Below are 14,691 nucleotides of genomic sequence, written 5' to 3'. Positions count from 1 at the left end.
CAAAAATTGTATAAAAAAGATAATAATATCGAGGAGAGCAGCAATTCGAAATTTTTTAACAACAATGTAAATAGGATAAATAATCCGGATAATATAGCGCATCTTACAGAATACGAATGTGCAGAAGCCTTAAAAGATATGAAAAACAACAAAAGTCCGGGTTCCGATGGTATAACTGCGGATTTCTATAAAATATTTTGGAGAGATATAAAGAAATACCTAGTAAATTCACTGAATTATTCTTATGATAATGGCAACTTAACAGGAATTAAAAAACAAAGTATCATAACTTTACTTCCAAAAGGAGACAAAGATCTATTAACTTTAAATAATTGGAGACCAATATCACTACTTAACTGTGATTACAAAATAGCATCAAAAACAATTGCAAATAGAATTAAAAAACACCTACCAACCATTATAGGCACAGAGCACACTGGATTTGTGAAACTAAGGTATATAGGAGAAAATGTAAGATGCCTGTCAGAAGCTATTGAAAAAGTGAATATTTACAATGAAAATGGGCTAATTTTTTTCTCAGATTTTAATAAGGCATTCGACAGTCTGGATCATGCTTTCATGAGGAATAGTTTAGCTAAATTTGGTTTTAACTCCGAAATTATTAATTGGATTAATTTGTTTTACAAAGACGCTAACTCATGCATAACAAACAATGGTCACTTTTCTGAATATTTTAGCATACAAAAAGGTGTTAGACAAGGATGTCCGCTGTCTCCCTACATATTTATAATTTGTATAGAATTATTGGCAAATGAAATAAATACAAATGAAAATATTTCCGGTATAAGAGTGAAAAATACAGAAATTAAACAAACGCTCTTCGCAGATGACGCATGCTTCCTTCTGGATGGATCCAGATTATCATTTGAGACCCTTATTGCAACCCTTGACAATTTTTCAAAAATATCAGGCCTAAGATTAAATAAAAATAAATGCACTGTTCTGCGCATAGGACGTATGCAATTTTCAAACATTATTTTCTGTAAAAAACACCATTTTTCTTGGACATCTGAAAGTGCAAAAACGTTAGGTATAACATTTTTGAATAAAACGGACGAAATGACCGAGTATAACATCAAACCAAAGATTAAAGAGTTTAAAGATTGTCTCGCAAAATGGCAACTAAGTTTAATGGGGAAAATTACAGTTTTAAAAACATTCGCCTTTCCGAAACTTATATATCCTTTAACAGTTTTAAATAATCCAGACAATGAAATTATAAAAGACATAAAGAACTCAATGTTTTCATTTTTGTGGGATTATAAACCAGATAAAATCGCGAGAAACAAAATTGTTCAAAACTACAAAAATGGAGGACTCAAAATGATTGATCTCGAACATTTTATAGACGCTCTAAAATCAAGCTGGGTGAAAAGGATGTTATATCAACCAACAACAAAATGGGCAAAAATTTACAGTGACATGCTTGAAAATAAAGGCAATCTCTTTATCTTTAAATGCGACCTAAAATCATCAAATATAGACTCTTTGGAATTGAAATCTAAATTTCTAACTGAATGCTTAAAAGGATGGTGCCGCGCGAACTATAAAGAAAAACAGACAATCATAGGGAAAGAAATACTCTGGAACAATTCAAATATATTCCTATTGAATAAAACATTGTTTTACAAAGCATTGTTCGATCGAGGTATTACACAAATAGAACATATTTTTAACTACAGGAACAAACATTTTCATACCTTCACAGAACTTCAAGAATTATATGATTTGCCCCGTTCTGAGTTTTTAAAATACCACACGTTAGTTGGTTGTATACCAAAATGCTGAAAAGAAAAAATGAACAATGAAGAAAGGTCATACGTGCCACCTAGTTACCTAATTAATAGAATCACCCCGACAACAAAAATATGCAAATTTATAAACGAACTGTTAATAGAGAATACACATATAAAAAACAACAAACAAGAACACAAATGGGAAATGCTTTTTAATAAACAGTTACATTGGGAATCAATATGTACAAATTATATTCAAATCACAATAGATTCCTCCTTAAGAACGTTCCAGTATAAATATCTGATGAACATTGTTCCCAACAATGAAAATCTGTTTAAATATGGCATTGTAGAATCTAGCCTCTGTGATTTATGTTCAATGTCTGTTGAAACTAATATGCATTTGTTTTGGAATTGTCCTAATGTTCATATTTTTTTGGAACAACATTGAGACATATATAAAATCCCAACTTAGCATTTGTACTGATTTCAAATTGTCTTATGAATGTATTTCATTTTGTAATACTTTTATCAACAATAGGAACTGCTCAAACTGTGTCAATTTTATTGTATTACTAGGAAAATATTTTATATTTAAATGCAAATATCAACGATGTCCACCAATTTTTGAAAGATTTTTGGAATATTTTAAATACAAAATAAAAATCAAAGAGATTATCGCAAGCTGGAAGGGTAAAACTGAAAAACATACTCAGAAAAAGAATAATTTTGTGATTTAATTATGATTTCTTAAATTTCAGGGAAAAAGAAGATAAATATGTTAATATATCTACTTCATATGCTTTTCTACTTGTATACGTTTGTGTCCTTCATTATTCAAAACATACCACCTTTTTCATTTTCATGTATTCCATATGTATATATATATATATATATATATATATATATATATATATATATATATATATATATATGTACTTTTTCCTGTGTAAAATGATGGTATGTGCATATATTATGTAGTGAATAAAGTTCTAAAAACGGACAAAAAAAAAGAAATACCATCGTATCGGTTTGATCCAAATTCGTAAATGGTCATTTAAATACACTAATTGCATATAATAGCTTGTCTCTATTGAACAACATATCACAAATACCCGCTGTAATATGTTTACACTACCCTTTGATATTTCGCGTATATTTATTAGGTAGATCCGATTCTAAAATAGTAGAAACAACTAAATGTTTGATGAAAAAATAACTAAATAGATAAACGTCTACGACATTCATGATATGCCTTGAGCGTGGGTTTTTGATGTTAAAGATATGCAAACACAAGTAGTAATGAAGATTACAATTAAGCTTGTACGGATGTTGTTAATATATACATCAAGTCCGAAAATGCTTTTTTAAGACTTTTAGATAAGGAACCGATATAATGAATGCAGACAATTGTATATATTAATACATACACATTATATATATAATCTAATAATTTATTATGATCTATATATATATATATATATATATATATATATATATATATATATATATATATATATATATATATATATATATATATATATATATATATATATATATATATATATATATATATATAGGGTCAGAACATAGACCGATCTATATCGGACCATATAAACCAAATATTTCACATTTTTGAAAATATTTTGATAAATAATGTGCGATGTGGACATAATATGGAAATAAAAGCAAACAACAACCTTACTAGCTTTAAAGACTGTTCATGTTTTGGTAATATTGACACAGCTGAGTAGGTGATTTCGCTTTAGTGAAAATTTTGACGGACGACGAAGAAAGACCAATCACATTAACTAGCCCTAAAATTGATCTACAAATAGCCCAATTTTGTGTCACATTTGAATAATTTTCCATTTCCTCAAAAACGAATTATTTGACCATTCAACAAAATAAAGATCGTATTGCAGTTTGAACATTTATTTCAAACATGTACTATATACACTACAGTTTCAGGAACAGCAAATCAAGTAAGTGTTAATATTAAATATAAGATTTACAACAGTCGTTTCGTTTCATATATTGAAGTTTGAAATGAAATCTTAATAAATCTTTTGAAAGAACCATATTTTGAAAGGAACATTCCACAGTTTACGAGGATTTCATAACTAAATGACCGCCATGTTTTCAAACAATTACTGACGTTTCATTCATTCTTTTGCAATCTAACAATGAAATGAGGAACATGATTAATCTGTTTTGCCAAGTTTGCAATGTCTGTAAATGTGTACAACAATATGAGTGAATTTATTTTAGCAAAGAAAAAAAAACAACGTTTAACTACTTCATGATCAATTCCAATAACAATAATATCAATTTTGTGTTTCTTATCGACACATTGTAAATAAAACTGGAAACGAAACTTACTTGAACTAAACGAACTTAACGATTAAATTTGCAAAATATAACCACTTTTAAAGCATATATTTTTGCATATGTAATTAGTAACCATCCAATATTTCATTCAAGGCCAAGAACAAAGAAGTTGCACTTTCAATCGATTCAGGAATTGGCAGTTGCTCCCGCTGCATTTCACACACATGTTCTAGGACGAGTATGAAGTCATCTTTACATCCAAACTGCGGTTTCTTTACTACGTATCTCTCTTGAATACGATCAATGGTTTCTAATTCGCAAGGAAGCTGAAATGAAAAATTTCGGGTTCCATACGCCTCAGGCTGGTAGTACATTACTATCGGTATCCCATTTGGTGCTTCCACATGTCTTTGCTGCCGAATCCGATGAGAATTCCATAGATGGGTGAAAGGGTTCAGATCGCGTTGTATTAATGGTATGAAACAGAATCCCAAGCATTCTAAATGCACAGGATCATCAATCCGAAGCAAGCCGCTGTCTACCATATCCTTAAAATAGTTCCTCCAAAACACAGTAAAACTTACTCTTAAATTTACCCCAAAACGTTCAATTCTTTGATTGCCAGTGGATCTCCCAGTCATGTAACTGTTCATTCCAGACATGCTATCATGCTAAACCTAAACGCTATCTGCATAGCCCGTACCCAAACGTTTTCTGTCCCTGCATCGCCACGAACCAGACGTGGAAGGCGACCAATCCGTTTCATAAAGTTAACAAAGAAGCCCGCGATAATTCGAGGGTCATTATTCGAATAACATGCCTCCAGCCATAATATGCATCTGGAAAATCCATCCACCGCAACGTGTATAGCAATTCCAAAAGGCTTTAGCTTATCATACCCATCAATGTGTATAGTAAAATTAGGACCTTTATTGGTATAGACTCTGTGTCGCAGGCGATGTGCAGACCTGAGAGCAACACCCTCAGGATCAATTACCTTCAATACACACCTTGTTGTTTCTTGAGTTACTTTGACATTTGTGGTTGTGTTGACCAGTTTCCATATAGTTTTATAACCACATTCAGCCATCCCTCTTTTATATACTGAGCGAATCGCTCGTATAACGTCTGGAAGAGGAGACGACGCGTTGCGTCTTTTGAGCCCTTTACCTACGCAGTATCCGTTTCAGTTGACTCAAACTGAGAGCAGTGTTGTGCAGGAAAAGCAAGAATCCACATATATCCAGACGCGTATAGCCCTGTATGTAATAACGCGAAATCCAAACATCCCTTTCTTGATTTGAAAGTACGGCTAATGATGAGTCAACATACATCAGTGCCACTGAGACACAAATCTGCAATATAAAAAAGTTGTGAGTCGTTAAACACACGTTTTGCATGTATAAGTTGAAGAGAAATATCTAAATGAATCAATCGAGATTTAAGCTCTCTAAATGCTCATAAAACCCAACGAACACATTAATATTTATTGTTTGCAAACATTGCATGTTATTTTTACCTTTATACCAAGCATTCCTGCTGTAAAAATGGACTGTCTGAGGTCTTGCGAGTTTCGAAAGAATATACCAGAAACTAAAAATCTGTTCGACGCCGGAAGTCATGAACCAATGTTGCAATAATGGGATGATGTCAAAATTCTACGACGACATGATATGAAAAAGGTTTCATGGCTTAAAAATAACTCATCGTGTCGACTAAAACTATGATGGCAAGTCATTTTCACATGAGCATGACGCCAACAATTATGTAGATTTGTCGACTTAGATCATGTCGACCAAATATATTTTCGGGAAAAGCCGGAAACATTAACGTCGAGACTTCAACTTAATGTCGTTATGACGAGTAGAATTAAGGTGGGAAAAGCTACAAAACTATGTCGACATACCATGTTATTTCACAGTAAGTCGATATAAATGATTCCGGCATGACCACATTATTGGGGTGTACCATATACGTTTCCGTACATTACTAATTATCGAAATGATAATAGTTTAGCAACAAGAAGATAGTCACATGAATATTTTAACAGAAATGATTAACTTGTCATCAATTTTACTCGAAAGACTACATGATAAACATACATCGAGTAAACATAAAAAAACGAGTATGCAAGCAATATTTAATTTACTGATAGAAAAAAAGCACAAAGACGCAAGTTAGACGCAGTTATTTCGTTACAAATAAAACTCATTTTATCAACATGCATGTAGTTGCGGATATTCCCAATTGTAATATATCAATATGCAGTTGTCATAAAATAAAATTTTAATTAAGAAATATGTATTAAATTGTCATTTGGCAATATGAATGCACTGGTGGACATTTCCTTCCATAGCAATGCGGTTTACGACATTTTTATATATTTGATTAAATATGCATTACTTTTAAACGTCCTTGACTCGCAATATAATTTAAAGGGATCTTTTCACGGTTTGGTAAATTGACAAAATTGAAAAAAGTTGTTTCAGATTCGCAAATTTTCGTTTTAGTTATGATATTTGTGAGGTAACAGTATTACTGAACATTTACCATAGTCCAATATAGCCATTGTATGTATCTTTTGACGATTTGAAAACCTAAAAATTATAACGCGTTGCAACGCGAAACGATTGAATAATTTGGAGAGTTCTGTTGTTGTCGTTTAAATTTACGAAACTACGAAGATTGCTTATATAAGGTACAAAATACTGAGAGTGTGTTTATCCGGCGGAATAGCCGAGAGGGCTAATGCGTTTTTACTTCAGACTAATTCCAGGACTCCGGGGGTCACTGGTTCGAGCCCTGGTACCGGCTACTTTTTTTCCTTTTTTTAATTTTATTCATGATTTTTTACTGGAGCTTTTAAGATCCAATGTTTACATTTATCAATATAAAGCATTAAATGACAAACTTCAAAATATGCCAAAATCTGTGAAAAGGCCCCTTTAAAGGGGCCTGTTCACAGATTTTAGCATGTATTGAATTTGTTCATTAAATGCTTAATATTTATATAAACGTAAACATGGGATCTAAAACGCTCCATTAAAAGACAAGAATAAAATTTAAGAAAGAAAAAGTAAGTAACCCTCAACTGGGCTCGAACCACTGACCTCTGGAGTAAACGTCTTTCGCTTAGACCATTTCGCCATCCATGATCCTTAAATGAGTGATGTATTTTATACTGTATATAAGCATTCCTCGTTATATCACAAAAATAAAACGACAACAACAGAACTTTCAAAATTATTCAATCGTTTCGCGTTGCAACGGTTTATAATTTTCAGGTTTTTAAGTAGTCAAAAGATGCATATAATGGATATTTTAGAGTAAAGTAAATGTTCAGTGTTACTGTTTCCTCACAAATATCATAACTACAACAAAAATTTGCGAATCTGAAATAAATTCTTTTTAATTTTGTAAATTTACCAAAACGTGAAAAGACCCATTAAACGCCTTTTCAAAACTTCATAAACATAAAACACATTTAATAAAATGAGTTGATTTAGTTAATAACGCTGGATATCTGCGGGTACTTTATTGCACATTGCTCAGTCCTTCACCTACGTTGGTGTTTGCTTCTTTACTGCTCGTTCATTATGGTCACGTGACTAGATCGGAAACGGTCGTGTTTTTCGCGCTCTCATACAAATTTTAAATAAATGGTGTTTGGTAAAAATAAGCGTCAAAAAGTTAATATTTTTGTTTCAAGTGATGAATTCTCATGTGCCTATAAAAGATATAATGTCAAAAAGTCAGAAAAGTAAGCGAAAGGATCGGAGCAGTGTTGGGAATAGTGGTGATAAAGAGTACCGTCAAGTGATTTGGACACATCATTAAGTGGATAATTGAAACAAACTACCTCTGTTCTATATGGAATCGATACAGAACTTAGTCAGACGGTGGATTCCTGTGAGGTGTTTGGCAAAGGAAAATGTGCGTGGCTCGTATACGACACGTTATACGTGGACGGTAAACCAGTCAGGGACTAGGGGGAAGATGTGGGTAAACTTTCCATCATCTCGTTGAACGTCCATGGCCTTACAAAAGTGAATCAACAATCATCTGATTCTGTTAGTATTATCTCTGCGTCTGACATTTGCTTCTTTTATGAATCATTGACTTATTTTAATAGCAATATTTCATAAAATGGTTACCCAGCACGCAACTTTTATAGAAGATTTTAAAACCGTAAAGCCGAAGGGAATAGTGGAGGAATTATTTTGTTGTGTAAAGATCATTTAAAAGATGGCATTAATAATTACCATGACACTATTATTTGGATGAAATTAGATCGCTTGTTTATTAATACTGTTAAAGATGTTTATATGTGCGGGGCATATATCGGGGGTGAAGAATCTCTAGCCAATAATTTTGAAAATGATGTTTCTCTATTTTATTCGCTGGGATGCGTAGTTCTTTGTGGCGATTTAAACAGTAGGGCAGGTAATAAATGCGATTTTATCCCGTTCGATTTTGTAAATAGTTCATTTGATGACCCTGACTATGCTCCTGTATAATCTCTTTCTTGTCACATTTCCTTTTGAAATGTTAATTATAGCATGTTTAGACTAACGATGCACTATGTACACGTCGTAATACAATTTCTGTTCTGTTCTGTTCATTAACTACAATTGCTAGTGAAAATACAACTAAGGGCAAGCGTGTTTTGAATGGCATATATTTGTTCTTGTATAAATTTGGTCAACTATCTAATTCAGTTTTTTAAACCGTTTGACTGTAAAATATGTCCTGTTTTATTACATGGAAGCGAAATTTGAGATTTAAAAACAAATAAAATGTATCGAATCGTTCACTTATACGTCTGCAAAAGGTACCTTTGTCTTGGTAAAAACATCACATTTCACGAGCCTAGGAGATGGTGATCGCAACATGATTGCGATAACTCCAGAAACTTGATGTCTTTAATATGGGCTGAAACTAATAAGCATGCCCGAAACCAGATACCTTAAAAAAGCTTAAGGACGTATGCTGCAGTTTTAATGCAAATTTTGCTACACCTAGATTTTGATAAGTTTTGGTATTAAGGAAGAACCATCCGTTGTGGATAGAAAAATAAAATAAAAATCATGGGTCACCGGTATAGATCATTTTTAATTCGCACTTGAACAACAAGCATATTTTAGCACAATAACATTTCTCCAATAAGATAATAACATTAAAACTAGAGCACATTAATGAGAAAAGTGTTGAGAACAACCTTTATTTCTCACAAAATATGTAATACTGATTTAATTTGACTGCACATTATTTTTTTTAACATGAATCGATTGATTCATGTTTTTTAATTAATTTTCAAACATAAACAAAAACAACAGAATTTCACATATGAAAATGAATAAATTGCTTCAAAGTCATTTTTATTTTTACATGCCTTCCTGCACCTAGATTTTTTCCAAAATGTTTAATGAGTTATAACTTAATAAAAATATATAAAGAAAACAATAGGTCACCTGGGTCGTTTGTTCACAAATGCAGTTTAACTGCTTGTCTTAAAATACAATTGAAATAAACAGTGCAAACCATGTAGATGGTGCAGGTCAAAACACATGCTAGTAAATGTATTGCTGTATGCCAATAAAACAGGAGATTTTAATGTGAATTAAAACACAAGTTATTAGTAACAAGACCAATAAAAGTAGGTAAATACAGCATCCATTTTAAAAAAGATGTATACAAAACATTGAAAGGGGCATATCGACGGTAAAGTTGAAATTCTTGACATGACTTGACCAATATTTTTATGTATGCGTATGCAAAAGTAGATTTTAATTTTAGTTAAAACACAAATTATGTGTCGCAAGATCGATTAAATATAAGTTTATACTGAACCAAACAAAAAAAACAAGATAGGTGAATACATTTAAAGGGGTTTTACCACAATTATTTTTTTAATTCCTGACATGATTTTACCAATTTATTGTTATATGCAAATGTAGATTTGAATATAATGAAAATACAAATTATAAATGTTGTATATCGAGATCATTACATTAGGTTAATAAAGTATTCAATTAAAAACGATACGTATACAATACACTTAAAGGGGCATGGTATTAATTGTGATTCTTGATATGACTTCACCAATTCACGGCATATCATTTGTATGAATTAATGTATATTAACGTAGTACCACATTTTTGGAATTTCTAGGAAAATATATAAGAAAAACAATTTTATCTTCACAGTTCATGTACGATAAAAATCTAATCCAACACAAGTATTGCATTTTTAGGGAAACGTTTACATACTTCAAACAAGTTTGCATGGCGCATATTTAAAGTAATCATTCACTGCATACAGGAACTGCGTTATCTACAATGAGTTTTTAAAATTATAATAATCTATTAGTTGTTGATACGTAACTGTAATGTAATAATAACGAAAACAGTATTTTGTTTTCAAATCTAAAGGACTCAGATGCTTTTAAGTACATAATACATTTTAAGAACGTACGCGGTAGATCCGTCTTTTTCTGCTAATAAAATAAAATAACAATCGAGGGTGACGGGTGTTCTTATTTGATTTATTGAGCTTTGAATTAAACAACTACTTCAACATGTGAGTTCACCTCGCAAATATGCCTTAAAGAACAAAATATAAGCGCACAAGTGAAAAACTGTTGAAAATAATGTTATTCTCTGTGTCCATTTATAAGTATGATCACAACTTTGTTAAATATCATTAAACGTCAAATGGATATCAACTAAGTTAATCGGAAAAATAAAAAATAAATATAATTTCTTACTTTGAACTTGTAATACCTTCCCGCATATAGATTTCATTCCAATTTACCCAAATGGCTCGTAGGTTATCAAAAAGAAATAACAAAACAGATAAACAAGCAAATTCGTAGAATTGATATCCCCCGTAAAATTTTGATTGTGACAGACGGGCGGACGAATTGACCTTCGGACGGACAAGGCCAATTGTATATCCCTCCGCCTTTAGAGGGGGATATTTACTAAGTCACCAGGCACATTTGTTCACAATTACAATTTAAATTACAACTCGCAGTCAAACAATACATGCTAGCTTCTAACACATCACGACTGAAAATGCACTAAATAAATAAATAAATACCCGATCCTGTTTGCTCAATATAGTGCGGGTCTTTGCTCTGTCAAATGTTAGAAGAATATATCTTATTGAGAATCCATTATAAACTTGTATTTCAAAGGCTGTTGTTTTCCCATTCCAGAATACGGGCCTTATCAAATTTCCATATGCTACACGTGACCCCATGTGTTGTCTTAAGTATTTCAGCGTGTCACAACAATAAAAAAGGAGTTCACTATATTTAGGTCGAAAGATTTAGATAGCATTGCATTCGTGTAATACGACGTTATGTGTTTATTATAAATGGGTTGCAGGTGCGGTACCGACGTACGTTCAAATACTTTGCTTAGTACTTATCAATGTATTTTTAATCAATTTCTTACCAAAAATGAACACAATATTAGTTTTTTTCGAATCATATTGGTCAGAGAGAAATAAGCGGAAAAAATATGCAAGTTTTATATACACGTGCGGCAAGAGGCACCAACATCCGCACACGGTTCAGAAGTATCAGAGCGTCGTGGATGAATACCTTTAATTTATCAGATATTCTTTGTAGTAAAATATCTCAAACAACATTACATTAAAGTTGATATCTTAAGCCGTTGTTTGAGAAATTAAATTTTTCTGTTTAATTTTAAGCATAACTTGAAACGTACATAACGATTTTGATTATATTTTATATGAAACACATATACGTTGATGGCATGTTTTGAATATATGGTGATTAAATGACAAACTGCTAAATTTGAAGGAAAGCTATCCGTTTAAACAAGCCGTACTTGCGACACAAACATTTTCTGTTATAAGGAAGTATGGACTGTTTTCCAAAATGAGATTCTTCCTTGTTGCTACCAAAACGCGATAAAAAGGGGTTTTGTAGTCGCAGGAATGATGATCGATTCTTACTGTGTTATTTAGGGCCAACACATTTTTTATCAATTTTCTAAACTGCTTAACACTTTATTTCTTGGTTTAATTCCCTTATTGAATATGCATCCCGTTTTTATTCGAATATCCGAAAAAGCATACACTAATTGCGCAACCGGTGTAACAGTCAAAACAAATTTGCGTAAAACTTAACTGCCGCATACGTTCTTAAAGTACTTATTGAACACGAACTTAAATCTCTACTTAAATTTGGCCAACGACATAAAGAACTTACTAAGCAAAATGGATTTCAGTACATTTGGATTAGCCAGCATGTCTAAAATCCACAAACATTTATAAATGAATTTAGAGAAAGGGCTAAAACACAATGCTTACAAACCTGGTGGAGTATATTAAATACATCTCCCAAAATGGAACTATAAAAATATATTATATCACAATATGAACACGAATTATACGTATGTATCTTATTTGTGCGCAAATTTAGACGCAGTTTGGCACAACTTCGTTCTGGAACACTTCCGCATGAAATCGAATCAGGCAGATATCGCGGTTTAACTTGAGAACAACTTTTTTTCCTAAAATGAACTACTTGTGAAATTGAAAGCGAATATTATTTCCTATTATTTTGTTTCAAAAGGGCTAACTACTTGGTATACAATATCTGTTAATTTATTTGATGCCATTACTATTAAACCTAAATTTCGCTATACAATTTCACGCATCATATACGCAGGTTTAATCATTTTTATAATATTATATTTTTAATGTTTTTAATCCTATATTTGAATGACGCCTTTAACTATTTACACCATTCTATACATAACAGCTAAACAGAAATTGATACAGACGTTAACTTATTGACGTTGTCCGCTTGAATTATTTGTTGTGTACTTTCGAACATGATTAAAACTAATTTAAAACACATAGTGAAGGAAAAATTCTATTCTTAATTAACCTTTATTTCAAGATAAACAATACAATGTTAATGAATATTAAACAATAATACAATTAATAAATCGGTTAAAAAAGATAATCGAACCACGTACTTTAGAGTTATATGACGAGCATCACGCCACTGGACTATTTGATTTCAAGACTTTTTGGTACAAAATCCTGCTTTATTAGAAACCAATATTTTTGCCGATACATTATCCTTTAGGTTCATTATTCTTTGAGTTCATTCCCAATATGTATATTAAAACGAAAGTACGTTTCCCGTGTGCAAGTTTTTTACTTTTCGGTAAGTTCCACGCAAATAGCATGTGCATTTTGGATTGATCATTGTATGTACATAGTTATATGATTTAATAAAACAAGTCTGTTATAAAGATGCACAATATATGTTACATAATATAGTCACAGTATTCTACAATTACTGTTTGAAACGGTAGGGTTGTGTTCTCATGAAATAAAATAGTAGGGTGGTGTCTTTAGCAAACGGGTCACGTGAACTATCAGTATATAAAGCGCTGCTCTTCTGGGAGTAGGTCGTCTGCGTTCGATTGCCGAAAAGATCACAACGTTTAATACGTTGCAGTGATTAGAGACCAAATACCATTGGAAGTATCTGTGACTTTGGATGCCTTTGAGTGGGGGTGACCCAGGCAACTTTGCGCATAACATACCATAGCTTGCTGGGTAAGCTTGAGACTCATATATAAGTCCGGGTCACAGGTTTCCATCGGAAATATAAGTAAGTGCACGTGTCAGGTCTCGTAGGTCAGCCGAAGTCAAGCTGCTTAGTGTCGCTTGTACTCCACTGGCAGATTGTCTTCATTGCAAAACACAAACAGGGAACACTGCAGGCTCGTTGCTATAGGTGTAAGACATCCGAGATGACCCAAGTCACCTAAGACATCCGAGTCGACCCAAGTCGCCCCAAGCAAACCCAAGAAATCCCAAGTCAACCCAAGTCGACCCAAGATATCCCAAGTCGACCCAAATCATTTCAAGTCGACCCAAGTCAACCCAAGTCGACCCAAGTCAACCCAAGTCAACCCAAGTCACACATGCCATACGAAACCGGCTTGTAAAGTGATTAAACGTCCACCATCGAATAAAACAAAAATTATTAATCATTAATAGTGTATTTATTCATTGATTCCAGTTTAAATTGAGGAAGTTTAGTATCTAATTAAACGTGTGGAAAGCCCAAGGAAAATCCGTGTGTTGAAAAATACCAATGGTGTTTGTGACCATTGCATACATCCCGAAGAAACGGTAATCACGTTACACTTCCAATATTTTTGTGATAATGTTATATACAGTACCTTTAGAGATGCCTAACATAGACGACATCTCACGTTGGGTCGGTGGATTAACTTTGGCGATCATACGATTGATTTTCCTGATGACGTTCGGTGTGGCCACATTTCGACGAAAACTAAACTTTGGCATAAGATGGCCAGCATTGATATTTTGGCGTGGATATCCAATATTATCATGAATATTCTTGATGGAGCCAAAGGAAATAAAATATCCCATTGCTTTCAACTCATTTTGAATACTCCTATATGTGTGTTTAGTCTTCAAAAGTCCAACAACTACCCCTTCAACTTTATCACTAATTTTTCGACGCATCATGCTATAAATGACGAACATTAATGTTGAAACATCAAGATTATGATTGAAC

General features: G+C 32.5%; 1 protein-coding gene across 1 annotated transcript in view; it reads right to left on the bottom strand.

Moving 5' to 3' along the window:
- Positions 1–14,691, bottom strand: part of LOC127831938 (uncharacterized) — a 53,012-nt gene extending 38,321 nt beyond the window's left edge. Inside the window, exon 1 of the mRNA XM_052357024.1 lies at positions 14,330–14,691. Within this exon, the coding sequence (XP_052212984.1) occupies positions 14,330–14,660 (331 nt within the window). The 5' untranslated portion in view covers positions 14,661–14,691. The remainder of the gene's footprint in view (positions 1–14,329) is intronic.

The sequence above is a fragment of the Dreissena polymorpha genome, chromosome 5 (genome assembly GCF_020536995.1).
Source record: "Dreissena polymorpha isolate Duluth1 chromosome 5, UMN_Dpol_1.0, whole genome shotgun sequence".
Classification (NCBI taxonomy): Eukaryota; Metazoa; Mollusca; class Bivalvia; order Myida; family Dreissenidae; genus Dreissena; species Dreissena polymorpha.
Note: the sequence above shows the minus strand (reverse complement) of the source record. Positions and strands in the feature narration are given on the sequence as shown.